At 48.8% G+C, this 18272-nt stretch overlaps 4 protein-coding genes across 4 annotated transcripts; 2 read left to right on the forward strand and 2 right to left on the reverse strand.

Annotated features, from left to right (window-relative positions):
- Positions 1–151: 151 nt before the first annotated feature.
- N7529_010753 (uncharacterized protein) lies at positions 152–4011 on the reverse strand (the record flags this gene model as incomplete). Its single annotated transcript, XM_057246280.1, has 2 exons — positions 152–2616; positions 2670–4011. 2 exons carry the CDS (start codon positions 4009–4011, stop codon positions 152–154), a joined length of 3807 nt encoding a protein of 1268 aa, XP_057091629.1.
- A 547-nt stretch (positions 4012–4558) lies between these two features.
- N7529_010754 (putative flavin dependent monooxygenase) lies at positions 4559–6075 on the forward strand (the record flags this gene model as incomplete). The annotated part of the gene is made up of 2 exons (XM_057246281.1): positions 4559–4629; positions 4683–6075. The coding sequence occupies 2 exons, from the start codon at positions 4559–4561 to the stop codon at positions 6073–6075; spliced, it is 1464 nt and encodes a 487-aa protein (XP_057091630.1).
- Positions 6076–6566: 491 nt separating this feature from the next.
- On the forward strand, positions 6567–10200 carry N7529_010755 (uncharacterized protein; the record flags this gene model as incomplete). The annotated part of the gene is made up of 3 exons (XM_057246282.1): positions 6567–6785; positions 6876–8402; positions 8458–10200. 3 exons carry the CDS (start codon positions 6567–6569, stop codon positions 10198–10200), a joined length of 3489 nt encoding a protein of 1162 aa, XP_057091631.1.
- A 721-nt stretch (positions 10201–10921) lies between these two features.
- pksP (polyketide synthase alb1) lies at positions 10922–17570 on the reverse strand (the record flags this gene model as incomplete). The annotated part of the gene is made up of 6 exons (XM_057246283.1): positions 10922–12580; positions 12640–13395; positions 13451–16401; positions 16448–16874; positions 16928–17216; positions 17284–17570. 6 exons carry the CDS (start codon positions 17568–17570, stop codon positions 10922–10924), a joined length of 6369 nt encoding a protein of 2122 aa, XP_057091632.1.
- Positions 17571–18272: the final 702 nt, after the last annotated feature.

Consider the following 18272-nt stretch of genomic DNA (forward strand, 5'->3'; position numbering starts at 1 on the left):
TTTACCATGGATATCATTTACCATGTCGATAGAGAATAGAGGGCTCTGTATAGCTGGGAGGGGATATTACATCAAACAAACTTGATTTGTACTGTGAATTGCGAGCTGGGCTCATACGAACCGCGACGGATGTTGATAGTATAAGACAACTTCAGATATTAGCGTATAACGTACCATCCCTCAGTTCATGAACACTGCTGTTCCGACTGTTCGGAGATCCGGCCTCGGTATAGCGTGTGCCATCCCGCAGCTCATGAATAGTGACTTGACGGTTGCTGCGTCGCTTGCGCCGTGAAGCTCGTTTAGAATTTGGGCTTCCCGATTCACTCGGCACCTCGCTATTAGGTGTGACATCGCGGTCAACGCTGTCCCTCTCGACAGACGCCTGAAGCATGTAATCCGCCACGCTAGCAGAACCGACTTCGGTGTACCACCGGCGCAGGCCTGATGCATAGGCACGTTCCTGTGAATCATATTCTACAGGAGGTCCGCTAATTTCGGCTTCTGGACCCGAGCCGTCGAAGACCGCCCAAGCGCTGGATTCAACACTGACAAGCATAAGGGCGTGTTCGAAGCTTCGAACCTTGAAGTCCCGTAGTAAAATCGCAGAGCCTTCAGCCAAAGATGGCATCGATGACTTGTAAGCCCGGAAGATCTGGGCATTGAGAGTTGTACCAGCCATGGAGGGATCGGTGAGTTGGATAGTCACGAACCAGTCTTTCGAGCCGGCTTTGGACCGAGCTATCGGCGATACTTCTTGGATAATCGAGATGGTATCCACTAGAGCGTTATAATGATCGACGAGTGTAGCAAGCGGGGCGAAGTACGAAAGTTTGCTGCGTAGCCCAGAGGCATGACGATCAGGAACCGGAGGTTGTACAAGCACTGATGGTGTTTGTGGAGTTTGAGTGCTGATCACAGCTTCCGGAATACCAAGAGGAGCAGTCACAGCATCGAAATATTTGTCTGTCCGGTCATCTAGCTGGGAAGCATCTTCCTCGCCCGATTCCGTGGATCCAAAGACAGGTAGAGGCTGAGATGTCGTGTCTACCTCTACAGGAGCCTCTTGACCCTCAATCGTGAATGTAGTTGCATGTTCGAGATCAGCGAAGCTGTCGAGAGTTGTGACTTCTTGTATGGGGTCTGGGGTCAAGGGTGGTTGTTCGAACTGAGGCTTGAAGGACGAGAGGTTGCCAAGGGGTTCGGGAGGTTGGAGGATGTGCTCTCCCACCAGTGAATCGGTACCGTCGATCTCAGCGGCAGGGGTGATGTGCGATTCAGCAGCTCCATCCAGATTGAAGTACATGGTGGCAGAACCAGAGTGTGATAAGTGCTCATGGTGGCTTTCAACTGAACCGGATCGATCTTGATGAGGAGTTTCGGCAGTGCCTGGAAGATTGGAATCATTGTTGTCTGAAACTTGCTCACCGGGGCTTTGAAAATCTACCGGCGACCCGATTCGAGCCTGGAGGTGGCTTTCTTCGTTGTCTGAGCGTTTCATGGAATCCATAGTTTCATCCTCATCCTGCTCAGAGATGACCTGTGACATTTCAAGTCGATCAAGCGGATCAGATGGGCCTTGGGTCGATTCATCATCCTTGTCACTGTCATGCGCTCGGGCATCCATGTCATAATGTTCGAGGTCCTTGCTCTCATCCTCCTCGCTCTCATCCTCCTCGCTTTGATCACCGTCAGATTCCTCTTCCGCAGATGTATAATCGCGCTGTTCTGGACCAACACCCCAGGGCCCTGCTTCTTCCTGCCTATCCGTTGTAAATTCGGCTGTAGGCAAAGGAATAGCCGAATCGGCGGATTCGGAGCGGTTTGACGAGCAATCTTCCGCTGGGGGCTGAGATGAGGATGTTGCTTGGGGTTTAGAAGCAGGCTCATCTTCACTGTCACTGTCTAATATGATGATCTCGTGAGGTTGAGCGGGCCGAGCCAACGAAGGGAAGTCCTGTTCCAGTTCGGAGTCATCGGCATCAGATTCATCAACACTAGACCCTTCTTGCCCTTGGAGGCCCTCTTCATCGTAGTCGTCCTGGGAGTCGTAATTATCCGCCGATTGCTCATCATACCCATCTTCCTCATTGATCATTTCCTCGTCTTCCTCGCTGTAGTCTTCACTATGCGAATGATCCAAAGTCCCGATGGCGCGCGATGAATCATCGATTTCATCTCCACTTTCGAGCTTCTCTCGCACATTTTCATGTGTTTGTATTTCCTCTTTCTCTCGTACACCCATCATCATTTCAAGGGCATGAATTGCATCCATGTCAAGATCGGCGGTAGGAGGTGCGTGATGAACTGACTCATTTATAGACACAGAGTCTTCTTTGACATTACGCTCATTCGCAAGCTGAACGGATTCCACATCGGGCCCAAGGTACGCTTCATGGCGGTCTGTAACAATATTTTCTTCAGATTGCACATCCACGTGCTGTATTTCATCTGCCGTTTCCCCGGCGCTGTTGATCTCAACATCGTCTTGGATGACACCAGTTTTATCATTGGCTTCAAAAGTATCAAGATGTTTATCCTTATCCTCTAGCAATGCATCGTTGTAGATCATAGCTTGGTTGCTGGGATCTTGGGAGAAATCTTGTTCATCGGTCGCTTGGGAAAAGTCGACCAATTCATCATTCCCACCTCAAGTGGATCATCCGGACCGGAGATCGATACTACATCGTCGCGCAAAGGATAACTAGCTTCAAAGACATATCCTTGCTCTGATTCAACATCTAGTCCAACAGGATCTGTCCGGTGGAAATCAATGGTTTGCGTCTCGGTTCCGAAAGTCTCGATGAATGATCGCGGAGGCGTTGCTGGCTCAGTAGAAAAGGATGTAGCCTTCTGGGCCTCCGCGGTTGCCGTCCACGATGAAAAATACTCAGTCGACCCGGCGTGATCGGATACGAGTGGCGAAGGAACCGGCAGCCCAGGAGAAGGAATGGGCCGGATTTGCGGTGTGTCCGTCGGAAGATGGAACTGTGCTTGATGGTAATCATGAGACAATGCTTTGTTTGCTTCTTCCGCGCGCCTTTCCAAGATGTGACCTGTGTGTTCGATAGAAGGCTTTGCGAATACCTGCGGTGGCTCCTTTGATAGCACATCCTCTGTGGATGCCGGTGCATCAGCAGCATCCTTCATTAGGTCGTCTATAGGCTCTTCCTCCGTTTCCACTTCGTCGAGCTCTTGGTCTAAAGCTTGTGCCCAATCCACAGGTCCTTCATTCTCATGAGGGCTATCCGGTTCAACTAATATCCGCCAGTCTTCTCTTTGTAGACTGTACCTGGCTTTTTTCCTTCCTTTCCCTGGGACAAACCCATCGTCTTGCACGAAAGGGTCGAGCACGGAGCGATTTGTGCCCCCGAACGAAGGCCGAGCGGGTTTAAGAAATGCAGGCGATTTCCACGAGCCTGTACTAGAAGCGAAATCATTTTCAAGGTTGGTTGACTTTCCACTGGGAGTTACAGGCGGCGCAAGTTCGACTTCTTGCACTGTCGCGTCTGTCGCGTGCTCAACATGTACTGTCAATGGATCTTGGGATGGCCGGCGGACCTGTTTATTTGAGATATAATTAGTTCCTGAATGACTAAATGCAATAAAATCAACCCGAGAGAGAATTACCTCCAGAAACACGCCCTTCTCGAAGTGTGCATCCCACGCGATCGACCTCCCCGACGCCGATTGATTGGGAATGAACTCGGAGCCATTCAACCCCAAACAGATGCTATCACCGATTCCTACATGTGACTTGGCGATCTTTTCTGCAGCGCGTCCATGAAATGTGACCTTAACTTGTCCGTTGGAGCTTCGAAGGCGGAAATCGGGCTCTGCTAACAGAAGGCAGAAAGTCTTTGTAGAAGATGAGTACGGCCATACAAGTGTTACCGCAGCAAGAATCGATTTTTCGGCCGGTTGCTCAAGGCCAGGAGATAGCTTATTGATCGGGACCTGGGTCAGTTCGCCCAGCGCATTCGGCGCGGGAGGCTGCTCGATCGCATCCATTACGGTGGTTTTTCCACGCCCGACTTCGGGTTCTGTCAAATTGTCCACATATCAAACAGTAAGAATAGTCGAGGTGGAATAAGAATGTAAAAGGCACGATCGGAGGAGAGCGCTGGGAAGCTGAAAAAGGAACTAAAGAGTATTTAGCGCAATAAAGAAGTTACAAGCTGCAGCTTTGTCCGGTCATGGTACAGTAATATTACGGTAATGAATCATCACTTATGGCGTAATTTTCGTATCACCAAAACCAACCTCATCTTGCATACATGCGATGCTCTCCAAACATAGAAAACAATGAAAGGAATCTTGCTGTTGTAATGTTGTATCCTTCATACTTTCTTATGGCTTCAATCTTGATTATAGTTTTCAGGATTGACTAAATCATCATGAGAATCTCTCGACGTCCTGATGTCCACACAAGTCCAAAAGGGACATATGTACACGCAGATCCACTATTGCGAGAGCTCTTGGCGCTTTCAGATGATGCCACTTTCCGTCGTATCAACTTGATCTCTCTTGGAATCACATCAAAATCCAGCATTGAAGAATGAAAATCACACACCCTGTTCGGCGAGTAGCTGTGATTGGCGCAGGGCCCTCTGGTCTTGCTGCAGTCAAGTAAGCGGGGTTGACTCGAGACCATAAACAAAGTGGCCGGCTGACCGATTTAGATATCTTTTCGCCGAAAACCATTTTGATCGAATTGATGTCTTTGAGCAAAGAAGCTCTGTGGGAGGAGTTTGGAACTACAGTCCAAGTACATCGAAAAACGGGCTGTCAACAGCTGTCCCGCATCTAAACCCCCATGAGCCAGTGGAGAAGCCGATATGGCGGACTATAGACCAGAATGAAGTCAAACGGGAGGCAACCTTCATTTCTCCGCTATATGATCGTTTGGAAACCAATATCCCGAAAGAGCTGATGCGTTATTCGGATCAAGCATGGCCAGCAGATGCACAACTCTTCCCTAAGCATGCAACGGTGAAACAATACCTCGAAGACTATGCTGAAGACATCAAGAGTCACATTCAGTTTGAGACTCAAGTTCTGGACGTGAAGCTCCAGGATGCAGCTCTAAGTACCTGGAATATTACAACCCGGGACCTTCAAACCGGAATGGACACAATTGGCACTTATGATGCTGTGGTAGTTGCAAGTGGTCACTTCAACGTCCCTTATGTTCCAGACATTACAGGAATAAAAGACTGGGATGCATTTTATCCTGGGGCGATATCTCATTCCAAATTTTACGACTCCCCAGAACAGTTTGAAGGGAAGAAAGTGGTCGTGGTGGGAAGTTCTGCTTCCGGCCTTGACATTGGCGCCCAGATCAACGAATATAGCAAAGGCAGTTTGATAGTCTCTCAACGATCAGAATCTTTGATGGCTGCACCCTCAACAGACGGTAAAATCATATGCCCGGAGATCGTTGAGTTCCTTCCTCCAGTAACTTATGACAGAGGTATACGGTTTGCAGATGGCCGTATTGAGGAACATGTGGCTGCCGTCGTTTTTTGTACTGGATATTTCTATTCATATCCTTTCTTGTCGTCACTCAGCCCACCGGCCGTGACACACGGATGGAGAACGATGAACGTCTACCAGCAATTGTTCTACATAGAACACCCCACGCTCGTGTTTCCTGTGCTCTCGCAGCGGGTAATCCCATTCGCTATGGCAGAGAATCATGCTGCTGTCTTCTCTCGTGTTTGGTCGGCTCGACTCACACTTCCATCAAAGGACGAGATGAAAGCATGGGAAATTGCCGAAATTGAGGCCAAAGGAGATGGAAAACAATTTCACTTGCTTCCATATCCCATGGATGCAGATTATCTCAATTTTCTATATCACTGGGCAGCAAGGGCCACACCGAGACCTGGATTGTCTAAAAACGGGCAAGGTAAACTTGGTACTTGGTGGGGTGAGCGGGAAAGGTGGATGCGAGCCCTTTTCCCGGATATTCGGCGCGCGTTTGTACAGCGAGGCAATGAACGGAGCGAAATCAAGACTTTAGCAGAACTTGGGTTTGTTTTTGAAGAGTGGAAAGAACAAGAGAAACTTTGATGATACTATAGGCTCTTTTGTTTTATTAGACATGAATGACCTTAGACTCAAATAGAAACAAGATGCCAACGTTGAATACCAGCTACAGATTTACACACGTACAATGCATATAATCAAGCTAAAACATAAAATGACAGCACCACAAAGAATAACAATAATAGGTGTCACAAATCGCAAGCATCCAGCCAGACACTTTTCATAGATAAACCCTCCGAAATCTACAGATTCTACGGAGTATACCTCGGAAGTATCCCCAGGCCGATAGATCTACTGATAAGCGTCACGTGAAACAGATACGCCGTTCGTCCGTTTCGCGCCGTTCATTTACTCTCTTTCATATACCTCACTTGACTTGGGATATTGGATGTCTCGCAGATTTGGACATTGTAAGTGCCCTAGGTCAATGAAGCTCATATGAGCTGCGAAGTATTGAATCTACGCTTTCTTATCCCTATTATGCCATTGAACGTCCCCACACGATTTGCCCGCACATGAAGCTCCAACCTGACATGCCGAAACATGATATTCTCTACAGAAAACGTACTGATTGTCCTACAGCTTCACCTATCAATATAAGCGATAGAAGCGATCCCAGCGATTCCAGCGATATAAGTGATTTAGACGACCAAGAGTGGCCTATAAAGTGTATCCTCCGCGAAACAGATACAGAATATCTTATTGATTGGGAGGGACCATACGAGCCAACTTGGGTGAGTCGTAATACTTAATTGGCTCCTAATGCGCAGAAGATTTGCATGCAGAGCTTTAACTAATAAGAGAGCGCTGTCTTGTTCATCTAGGAACCTAAAAAGAACGCAAGTGAACTTGCTGTGCAGGTCTGGAACAAGCGTAAAGCCCATTACCCACAGTTTCTCAATCGGGAAACAATACGTGTGCAATCGCCCAGTGTCATCGCAGAGTCTTCTTCTCTCCCTGAAACAGACGACGGCCATCACATCCCCTTTAAACACGACGCCGATCAGGGCGAAAGTGGGTCAACCACCCACTCGACATTATCTGTGCAGCAAGACAGTCTTTCAGAGATCTTGGAGAGTCTTCAATCTCAGTACATTGAGCTCTCAACCCAACTCGCCGAGACTCTCTCTCAGCACGCGTCTTCCCATCGCTCTCCACCTCAGGCGGCTGTATCTGACAGCTCCCACTGGTACACAGGGACATCGGTCTTTGAATACATCCCCGAGTCATCCATTCCCTCGAAACAATTGTTACCAGGTGAGTGGGACGGAAACACTGTGCTTGACACGTTGCAATCTAGTAGCTTGCAGTGCCCCCCAAGTGTTGATTCAAAACACTTTAGCGTTTCCGAATCTCTCATTGGACTCTCGCCGCATCAGCAGCACTCTGCAGAATCCCAAATTATTCCTGGGATAGCTCACCCGAAGACACCTTGCCTCAACCCAACTTACAAAACATACGAAGTCGCAGAGACACCAGCCCAGCTACCATTTTACGGAAGTGGGCGTTTTTGTTTTGAGTCGAACCCCCGTGATAATCCTCAAACCCACGGCAAATTGTGGCCACAGCATACTCCCCCTCCTGGTTCTACAATTCCAGGTATGGCTACACCCCTCAATCTCGTTTACCACGCTTACACGTCCCTAGAATCCAGCTCCACCAAACCTGCTTCCTGGGGCTCAATCCCAGAGACAACCTTCCCAATCTCGTCACAGCGCTCAGAAAATCTGAGCGCTGAAGATTTGATTCAACCAATGCTTCCACCGTCGAGTCTGATTGAACCAACACCACCTACCAAAATGGAAGGCAACGAAAGAAAGCCTTCAGATTCTGCTCCCTCGGATACCAACTCTGACCGATATGGTGATCTACCAAATTCTACCCCAAGGGAAAAGCTTCGCAACGCTTGGGCCCAGCTTGGCTCAGAAATCCAAGGCAATACCGTCGAAACTCCATCTTCGGTGGGCGATATTGAAGCTTCTGCACCTGTATCTGTCCACGAAATCGCGGCTCCCCTCAGCGTGAGAACCGATGTAGATTCTTTCCCCCATTCTCACACCACAGTTCACCACAGTCACTCTGAGCCTTTGCTACCTGCCTCAGAACTAGCCCACGGGGGCCATATCTCTCATTCCACAATGGAAACGATTCAGCCAAGTGCATTGACAGTCACCGGCATGGATGTGACTGTCCCTGGATCAATCAATCTTGGGACATCCGAATTCGCTGTCACTCTTCCAATGGATTCTCGGGTGAAGGACGACTACGAACGCGTGCTATCGGATGCAGCCACCAAGATACGACAATTTTTCAACAGTTTTCAGCTGAATGTTCAAATTTCTGGTTCTGAGGTGAGTACAATGTGTTAATCGAATGCTAATTGTGTATCTAACATTTTTTGAACAGCGAGAAGAGCTGTATTCAAACATGCGTGAGGTTATTGTTCGACTGAACAATGTCTCAACTCACCCAGATTTAAACATTTCCGATCACCTCAAAGGGGCTGAATCTGATCTTGCGAAAGAGGCATCTTGGGCCGAATATTCAAGCGCCAAGTTTCTTTTTCTCGGAAATCTCATAGAGCTCGTGGGTACTAATGAGCTTCATTTGATCATTGCCGTCGGAAATGAGGAAAAGCAGAAAGTCCTAGAGCGTTATCTGCAAGGCAAGGGTTTCGTATACACAAAACCGCGGGAAGAAATGGGCAGTGCGATTGAAGTTTCTCTCGCAAAGGGCTCGCTCAGCTTTGGAATTCATTCCAGTGAGAGTGCCCGTGAACTGTTCAAGCCGCCAGCCGCTATTTTTGCATTGGACTCGTCCTTCAGCTCCAAAAGCCCTTCCATGCAGCACATTCGAACCACCTATGCCCGAAGCGGAAACCTGCTTCCTGTCATTTGGTTTTTTGTTGCCAATACCGCTGAACACATTGAATGTTGTTTGCCCGACACACCTGAACCAGAACGATTGCATTTACTTGTTCACTACATTGCTCGTTTTCATGATGAGGTCGGTGACCTCCAGGATGATGCACTTGGGGTGCACGAAGATGCTGAGGAGATTCTCAACTACCTCTTGGACGGCGTTATTGGATGGCCACTGCCTACTATTGAACCGCTGAACCTGGTCTCCATCGAAGAGTTGGAAGTAGCGAATGACTCTTCATCTGATGACGTGCCAACACAAGCCGCTAAAAGGGCATTGGACGACGACCACGATGATTATTCGTCAAAGCGCGCACGAGTCGATAATCAAGAAAACAGTCAATTGACCGAATCTACGAAGCCTTCTAGTCAAACGCTAGATCGTGATTTACAGTCGCTGGAAGAAAACCTTGTTCAGATGAAAGCCATACATGCAGCCGAAAAGGAAGAGTTGCAGGCCAAGCTTGCTCAGGCCAATTCTAGATGGAGCGAATTAGAGAAGGCATTGGGGACTTTACAGCATCGCTACGAGAGCCGGACCAACGAATTGCACAAAGTCCGCCAAGAGCGCGATCGTTTGGCCGAAAACGAAATATCTATCAAAGAGCGTGCCGAGAAAAATATCAATACCATTGCTAAACTGAAAGAAGAGCGAGAACAGTTGGAAGGTCAACTCGAAGAAGTCAGAAAAGCCATCAAAGATGGCGGCGGTAGCCCTGCCGAAATTGAGACGTTGCGCGAAGAAATTCGCCGCTTGGGCGAGAATAACTCAATTCTTGAGCACAAGGCGAAGTATCATGAAAACCAAGCCGAATACCTCCGAGACCGATACCAAGAGGCATCTACAACGGCTGCTCAGTCCGGCACAGAAAATCGTCGATTGACGATTGAAAATGAGGAATTGAAGCGTCAAGCTGAAGGCAACATGATTAGACTCCACGAGATCAACACGCAAGACACATCATCTCGCCATGTTGCTCGAATTGAAGAGTTGGAGATCACTCTCGCGTCGCGCGATGAATTCCTTCGCAAAAAGGAGGACGAATTACGCGAAATCCGTAAAAATCGGCCATCTACCCGCTCAACCAGCACCCAGCCACGAAGCCCTAAATGGACCGGTAGCCGCCCAACTAGTCCTGGAGTTGGCCACAATGGCAACGGCAACGGCAACGGCGGTATTCCCGGCAGAGCCAGTGCTCTGCGATACAGTTCAGAGATGCGATTCTAGGCATCAAATCTCCACATTTCAACCTTCCTGCGATCGACAGATCGATCCACACTTGTTTTTTTCATGTCCTAACAAATCTATGACGTTTAGACACGAGACATAGGCTGGAAATCTGTTCTTTGCAGTACATTTTTAGTAATACTGGCTGAGACTTTGTTCCTTTTACTCTCGTTACGACATCGCATCTTCCTGGCGTTTCATTCACTGCTTTCCATTCACAATGAGCGATTTTCGATTCGCAAGAGCACCCTGAGCTTCATATGCAACATACCATCTTAAGCTTTGCCGTTTTTCTTGGCAAGTGTCAGTGCTAGATTCAATACTGTTTCATGTAGTTCTCCCACTTTTGTAGCTTGAATGACAAATAATTGTTAACTTTCTTTCTCACTATGTTTTATACACGTAGACATATTTGATTCAAGAGTCATGTCTTTGAATTAAGCAGCCAAATAATTGCTGTTTTAAGAAATGAAGCTGTGAATGTTAAAAGATCAATTTGAATTTCGTGTTCGGTAATTAAAATATAGCCTAAAAGATGGGGGAGTCCGCAAAATGATGTATACATTGAAGTAGTAACCTTGCAAGACAAGGAGATATTTTTGTACTGGAGAACAGTGAGCACAAATGAGAACAAATGAGAGAAAAAATAAAAATGTTGTCAAAGAGCAAAATCAAGATCCGGAACTCCTGGAAATATACCATTCCCCAGAATGCAGTGCGGTTACGCCGAAGCCATGGAGCTAGCAATAAATGAAGCCAATTCCTTCGCCTTCTCGCCGCGAGTCATGGTAAAGTGATTGGCACCCTCCATTACGGTGATACCACCGACATGCTCCGGGCCAACGAGAGTGTCCCAGCCGTTCGGTCCAAGATCAGTGCGATTGTTCAACAACCACAGCATCTCTCGGGGGTCCGCACTGCCATCAGCAGCAGGTGCAGGACGGGCATCGCCGGGCTTGGAGCAGACACCATCCTTAGCCCAGACCATGAAGGTCTTGGGAAGCTTATCAGCTAGTTTGGGGTCCGAGTAGGGGAATGGCACCGCCTTGTAAGCGTCCAGGGAGTCGATGAAAGCCAAGAAGTGAGGAAGCAACCACTTTGGTGGAGGCGCCTTACCCTCTCCAAACAGCCCAATCGTGTCGAAGAAGCTGTACAGACGAGGGGGCAGTTTCTCCAGTCCAATGGGGAACGGCGAGTCCAAGAGAAGCAGACGCTCGACCCGTTCGCCCTCTTCGAAGATCAGTTGACGAGCAGCATCATAGGCGCAGATACCGCCAGCAGACCAGCCACCGAAATTGTAAGGACCGGTGGGCTGGCGACGGCGGATTTCAGCAACATAAGGAGCTGTCAACTCGTCCAGGCTGAACTTCAGGTTCTCGGGTGTGCGCATATACGGACAATTGAGTCCGTAGACGCAGACATCAGGAGATACACCAGGGATAGTAGCGTACGAGGTAGCAGAGCCTGATCCGTCGGGGAACAAAAACAGCTTTTGAGTCGCTGTCTTCGGGTTGCCCTGTAGGAGAATGGAAGTAGCCGGTGGGTGCTGAATGGCAGTGTGGGGGGTGGCAGTCGGGGTTTGAACGGGTATTTGCTCGGGGAACCTGATTGGTTCCGCGGGAGCGGGCTTGGGCTTCAGATCTAGAGTTTTCTCAATGTCATCGAGGGTTTGGTTCTCGATGAAGAATTCTCCTGGGAGATCCAGATCCAGATCCTCACGGATCTTACCAAGTACAGTGAGGGACATCAAGGAGTCCAGACCCATCTCACCGAGATTAGCATCACCGTCGAGCTCCTCGGGCTTAACGCCAATCTCCTCGGCCAAAATTGAAGTAATCTGCTTCATGGTGTCGTTCTGCACCTGGGCACCGTGTGTCATTGACTTCTCGTTAGCAGGGGTCGGAAGACCGCTGGAGTTTGGAGAGGAGATATCTGTCGAAGATGCAGCAGAGGACACGTCGCCTTCGCTGCTTGATTCATCGGTGCTTTCAGCAGGGCCCATCTGAGCCAGGAGACGCTTGAAATCTTTGACAGTTGGGTGATCCACGAAGACAGATGAATCAAGATCGAGATCCATATCCTCGCGGTATCGGCCTGTAACAGTTAGGGAGAGAAGAGAGTCAACTCCATAGTCGGCGAAGTTTAGATCGTCGGTCATTTCAGATGCTGACAGTCCAACCTCTTGGGCAAGTATTGTAAGAGCACGCGAAGCGAGACTGGGCCCAGAAGACTTGGGTGTAGATGCAGCCTTCTTCGCGGGACCTGTCTTGGTCTTTTGAACATTGATGGGAGCAGGGGCACGCTTGGCTGCTGGCTTTGGGGCAGGAGCTCCGCCGGGAGGAAGAGCCATATCCAGGATCTTGCGTGCCAGTGCTTGGAACTGTATCGAAGTTTGTCAGTGAATTGATTGAAGACAGTTAGAATGTTTTGTGGACATACCTTGACACCACCATACACAGCAACGATGTCGTCGCCCTCAAACATGTAGACATCACCTGCCCAGATGGAGTCCTTCCAAGGCTGCATTCTCACGTATGTCCGGTAAGTGATACTGGGGTCGAACTTTTTCAGACAGCGCATCGAGTCCCAGCCATGGTTGACAAAGACTTGGTTCTTAGAGTCTGTGTTATCGCTGGCATTCATGATGAAGCCTGACAAGTGACCAATGCTGTCGATCCAGAATGGGTTGCGATGGAAGTTGCCCGGGGGGGCCTCAAATTTAACGAGAGCAGTAGCCTCGTGCTGTTCACTGTCAAGAATGACCTCTCGCATCGATTTGTAATTTTCGTCATAGTCAACAAGAGAAGCAAAGAGCTTGTAGACCATTCCTCGCTTCATACGGTGAGCTTGGCCAGAAATTGTGCTTTCTTGCAAATGCTCGATACTTCTCTTGATGAGATAAGCGCTGCGCTTCCACTCAATCTCATAGTTCCCGGGCTCAAAGAACTTGACTGTGCAGTTGGCATGGTCGAGAATTTTCTTGCCCTCCGGAGTCACAGACCAAACTTGTACCTTGGCGGTTTCTTCGGCCCAATTTGCTATGGCTGAAACTCGGAAGAGTTGTTTGCCGCCCTTCGCAATGAGAGGCTTTGGAACTGTCATATTGCAAACATCAAACCCGCGATCCTTCCACTCGGGCTTGTAGTTCTGAACAAGGTATTCACCAAGTGTCTGCGCAATATCGGCATACAAAGACTATTTATTGATTAGCACTCAAAGGTTTGATTCAAAAGCTTGGGATAATGCATACCGATGGGGTGAGACAGGCACCGTTGACCTTGTGGCCTGCGATGACGCGGTTGAGATCAGGATCAGCGATGTCATTCTCAATGACGATCATTGCCGATGAGCTGTCACCAGTTGTTTCCAAAACTTTCTGAGCTGCCGATGATAAGAAAGTCGAGATCGGGGCCGCTTCAACCACAGGCACAGCCGGTGCACCCTTGAGAAGGCAGAAGTTGTTAGTATAAGGGATCCAATAGTTTTTAAGGTCCCACTTGTAAGAGGGCAGTGGAAGAACTTTGTGGCCAGCGGTGAAATCCTGGTGGTACTCCTTCCAGCGGAGGTCAATTCCAGCCAGATAAAGAGCCGAAAGACTGTTGGACAGAACCTTCCAGGTGTCTTCTTGGCGACGGAGAGATGCCACGGTGTTGGCTTGGGGGCCGAAGGTTGCCTTGACCATTCCAGAGCAGACAGTATGCGAACCAACCTCAACCCAGAGAGTCTTATCGTTCATGAGATTGGAGTGGCGCGTAGCTTCCAGGGCTCCCAAGAAATTGACAGTCTCCCGGCAGTGTCGAGTCAGGTAGTTGGGGCCAAGCAGATTGCTGTTGCCCTCCTTGATGACATCACCGAGAAGAGCAGACACGAAAGGAATGGATGGCTCGTTGAAAGTGATACCCTTTGCAATCTCGGATAGACCATCAAGGATAGGCTCAACCTGAGCGGAATGGAAGGCGAAAGGCACCTTCAGCTTGGTAGCCTTGAATCCTTCGTTTGAAAGAGTCTGCGCAAGCTGATCGATCTTCTCACTGGTACCACTGATAACAGTCTCGCTAGGAGCATTGATACAAGCTACCTCGGTAGTGTTATCAAGGAACTGCTTCACTTGTGCCACTGAAGACTTGACTGCAAGCATTGCATGCGTTCCAATTTTGCATTGCTCAGTGAGAATCTGTGCACGGCGTCCAGCGAGATAGATAGTATCACTGGTGCTCAAAATTCCTGCGGCATTCATGGCAGCATACTCGCCGAGGCTGTGGCCGAGAACAAAGGTAGGGGTCACACCCAGAGAGACCCAGTACTTCGTCAATGCCATCTGCACACAGGTGGTTCCAAGTTGAGTAACAACTGGGCTGTGCTCTTCGATCGGGACGCTCCCATCAACTAAAGAGATAATAGATGGGAAGCCCTGACTCTGGCCAATACGATCAAAGTGCTCGATATCAGTGCGGAATTGCAAGCAGCTCTCGAACAACTGACGACCCATGCCGGTATATTGAGCACCCTGCCCAGTGAATACAAAGCCAATCCCAGGGGCGGTAGCGGGTGCCGGAGAGATACTGTCACGGTTGACGATTGGAGCCAATGCGCTCCTGACTTCATCAAGAGTAGATCCAGTAACAGCCACTCTGAATGGGTGGTGAATGCGTCTAGCTGTTGTGGTGTATGACAGGTTGGCTAAGAGACTTGATTCGTTGAGATTGAACAAGTTCTTGTTTGTGTCAATGTATTGGACGAGAGCAGAAATGTTGTTCTTCAAGGCAGTTTGGGACCGAGCAGAGACAAGCACGGCATGAGTAGATCGGGAGTCTTCAACATTCTCTTCGTCAAGAGGGCCATCCTCGATCAATAGAGCAGTGTTACCGCCGGCAGCTGAGAAATTGTTGACAAAGGTCTTTCGCTTGCCGCCATTGGGTCTGTTCCAGGGAGTTGGCTCCATGGCAATGTGGACATTACGCTGGGGGAAGTCTGTTGGGAAGTTGTGGTTGATTTTGGTCTTGATACCACAGTGAGGAGGAATCATATTCTTTCGCATCATCATTAACACCTTGATCAATGCTGTGACGCCCGATGCAGACTCTCCGTGGCCGACATTTGCCTTGGCCGATCCAAGGTGAAGAGATTGGGTGGGTCCACGACGGTAGTCGGGAGCAAAGACGTCAAGGACTGACTGCATTTCGACTGCATCGCCTGCTTGGGTACCAGTTCCGTGCATTTCGATGTAGCTAACCTCCTTTGGGTCACTGTTGGACTCATTCAGAAGCTTGTCAAAGATAAAGGACTGCGCCCCAACGTGAGGCCGAGTGATTGAAACAGCCTCTGCCGAGTGGTTGGTATAAGCTCCATCAATGATGCCGTAAATTGGGTCGTTGTCGGCTTGAGCATCCTCCAGTCTCTTCAGGACGATGGATCCGATTCCATCCGCTCTGCAATATCCATCAGCACCGTCATCGAATGTGGTGCAGTTACCGGTCCTGGAAAGGAAATGGCCACGGTCGAGACCAGCATGGTTGTCAGGGTTGGTCAGGATGTTGACACCGCCAGCAACGGCCGAGTCACAGTCGTTTTTCCACAGCGAGTTACAAGCAACATGAATTGCCGCAAGGCTTGAGGAGCACGCTGTATCAACACTAACACTGGGTCCGCTGAACTTGAAGTAGTAGTTGATGCGACCAGGAGTAAAAGCACGGTTGCCACCGGGAATGAAGTAGGTATCAATGTCCTGGCCACTGTTGATCTCACGATAGTCATCACTGGTCATTCCATAAAATACACCAACCCGGTTCTTCTGCGTAGAGGGAGTACTGTTGGGGATGAATCCTGCCATTTCTAAAGCTTCGTAAGCAGTAAGAAGGGCCAGTCGCTGAGCGGGATCTGCCTGGAGTGCTTCACGGGGAGACATATTGAAGAACCGAGGATCAAACATTCCGGCATCATTGTACCAGCATCCGTATTGAACCTGACTGGTGTTTCTGATCTTTCCTTCCATGTCGACATGGGCCTTCACATCCCATCGCTCTGGAGGGACTTCACGGTGAACGTCAAGCCCCTTCTTCAAAAGATCCCAGAAGGCTTCGGTGTCGGGTGCCTCAGGGAATCGTCCAGAGAGACCAATGATTGCAATTTTGGACTGCTCAGAGCGGCCAGTACGGTTGCCGCTTTCGGAATCATCTTGGACATCGCCAATTGTGCTGTCGACTTCAAGATTCGAAATTCCAAATTTTTTTCATTGAGCTGAATAGACTCTGAGTCGCAGTGCTGGATATTGGGAGCAGAGTACAGTTTGTGGCGGACTCCAAAATTGAGTAGCAAGATTCAATGACCTTATCCCAGCAAAGCTGTCGTTGCAAGATCTCCTCAAGAGAAGCTCTCAACAACTGCTCAAGGCTCTCAGCTTGGACATTCTTACCAGTCTCGCTTGAAAGTACCGGAATTTGAGGCACGTATTTTCCGAACTCTTCCTTGGGCCAAGACTCCATGATACGGCTGACATCCTTATCATCATAAAGATGCGATGCATGGTATGGACCATGGATGGGTACTCTGGTAGGCTTGTGTTCCTTTGACAAGCTGGTCTCAATGAAGCGGCTAAGGAAAGTTGGGGGACCACTGATGGTAAGTCCGTTAGGGCTCACCGCGCTGATATAGGGCTGTGAAACACGAGGCAGAACCTAAGAAAAGTTAGTCCCGGAGGTTTCTCAAATGCTTTGGGAAAGACACTCACATTTTTCTTCGCGTATTGTTGAATCAGCTCCTGGGCTTCGGATTCTCGCATGCCATAAACCAGTACAGACCAGCTTGAGACTGATTTGCTTGATTCTACAAGCTCTTGTATTTTAAAAACGCAGAGTCCGAGTCTCAGAGCAAGAACTACGGTCTGAACACCGGCCGGGATAAGTTCTCCCACCGTTTTCGAGGAGCTAACCGCAGCAGATGCAAGTTGACCAGTGCAAAGCCCGATGATAAAGTGCTCCTTACCAGACGGGTAGGTATGACCTAAATCACCATAGTAACTGTTTTCTTAACGTCAGCAAATGCAGTTCTCAAAGTTCTTGTATACAAAGACATGGTCGGTCTTACTGGATAAAACTTCCAAGTTGATAAATTGTCGTCAATGCACTCTCTAACGCTGGGTTTGGCCCCGACTCGCGATATCTAGCGAGAAGATCGATAATGCTGGTAAAGCGAGGGAATCTCTGCCGTTCAGATGGCGGCAGAGAGGTAATCTCTTTGCGTAATGCATAGTAACACTTTTGGAAAAACGCTACCAGCAGGGAGTCATTCTTGGCATGCAACAGGCGGCGAAGGCCCGAGTCGAAATCCGCAGTCTGGTCTCCAAAGAGATACACACGACTGGGACCTTCCATAATCAACCCTGACGCCAATTGAATATTTCGAGATTATACGAGTAAAGGAGAAAAAGGTTTCAGTTCTAGCGCGAATTGACGGGTATCATACTTTATACGTAACTACGGCTGTTTTCCCCATTTAGTGGGTCAGATTGCAATCGGGATGGACTGCAAGGCTACAAGATATCTTGGCAATTTCTGGACGGAAACATGTAAAAAAGAAAAATCTTGTTTTTCCCTCGTCGATCGGTATTCCGTGTACGGCTACTGGAGTGAGACACTGGGAAACCGAGTTCTTACAATTAGTTTCCCGGTGTACTGTGTAATATTTCATTTTCTGTAGTACTCGGTCCGATGGATATAGATTCTTTCTGACATCGACCAATGGCACCGTTACTGCAGTGAGATCCATAACGCCTTCTAGGCAGTATCTTGCTTACCTGAGTAGAGTCTAGGTGGGGAGATGTGAACTGGACCGGCAGCATGGTTCCTTGGATAATCCGATTGGACCCTGAAATTTAGGTATGAAAAACTACAGGTACGGCAAACCGATGAAATTCACGTTGCCCGAGCGCTGTTTGCGGACAAGACTTGTGTGGACAACAGAAATCAAGGTTTGAAGTTTGTTCACTGGGTCATCCATGACACATGTCTCAGATACAAACGTGTACCCTTCCGGAAATGGTACTTGTAAGAATTAATATCACCAATAAGTTGCAA

The sequence above is a fragment of the Penicillium soppii genome, assembly GCF_028829465.1.
Source record: "Penicillium soppii strain IBT 18220 chromosome Unknown utg000010l, whole genome shotgun sequence".
Taxonomy (NCBI): Eukaryota; Fungi; Ascomycota; class Eurotiomycetes; order Eurotiales; family Aspergillaceae; genus Penicillium; species Penicillium soppii.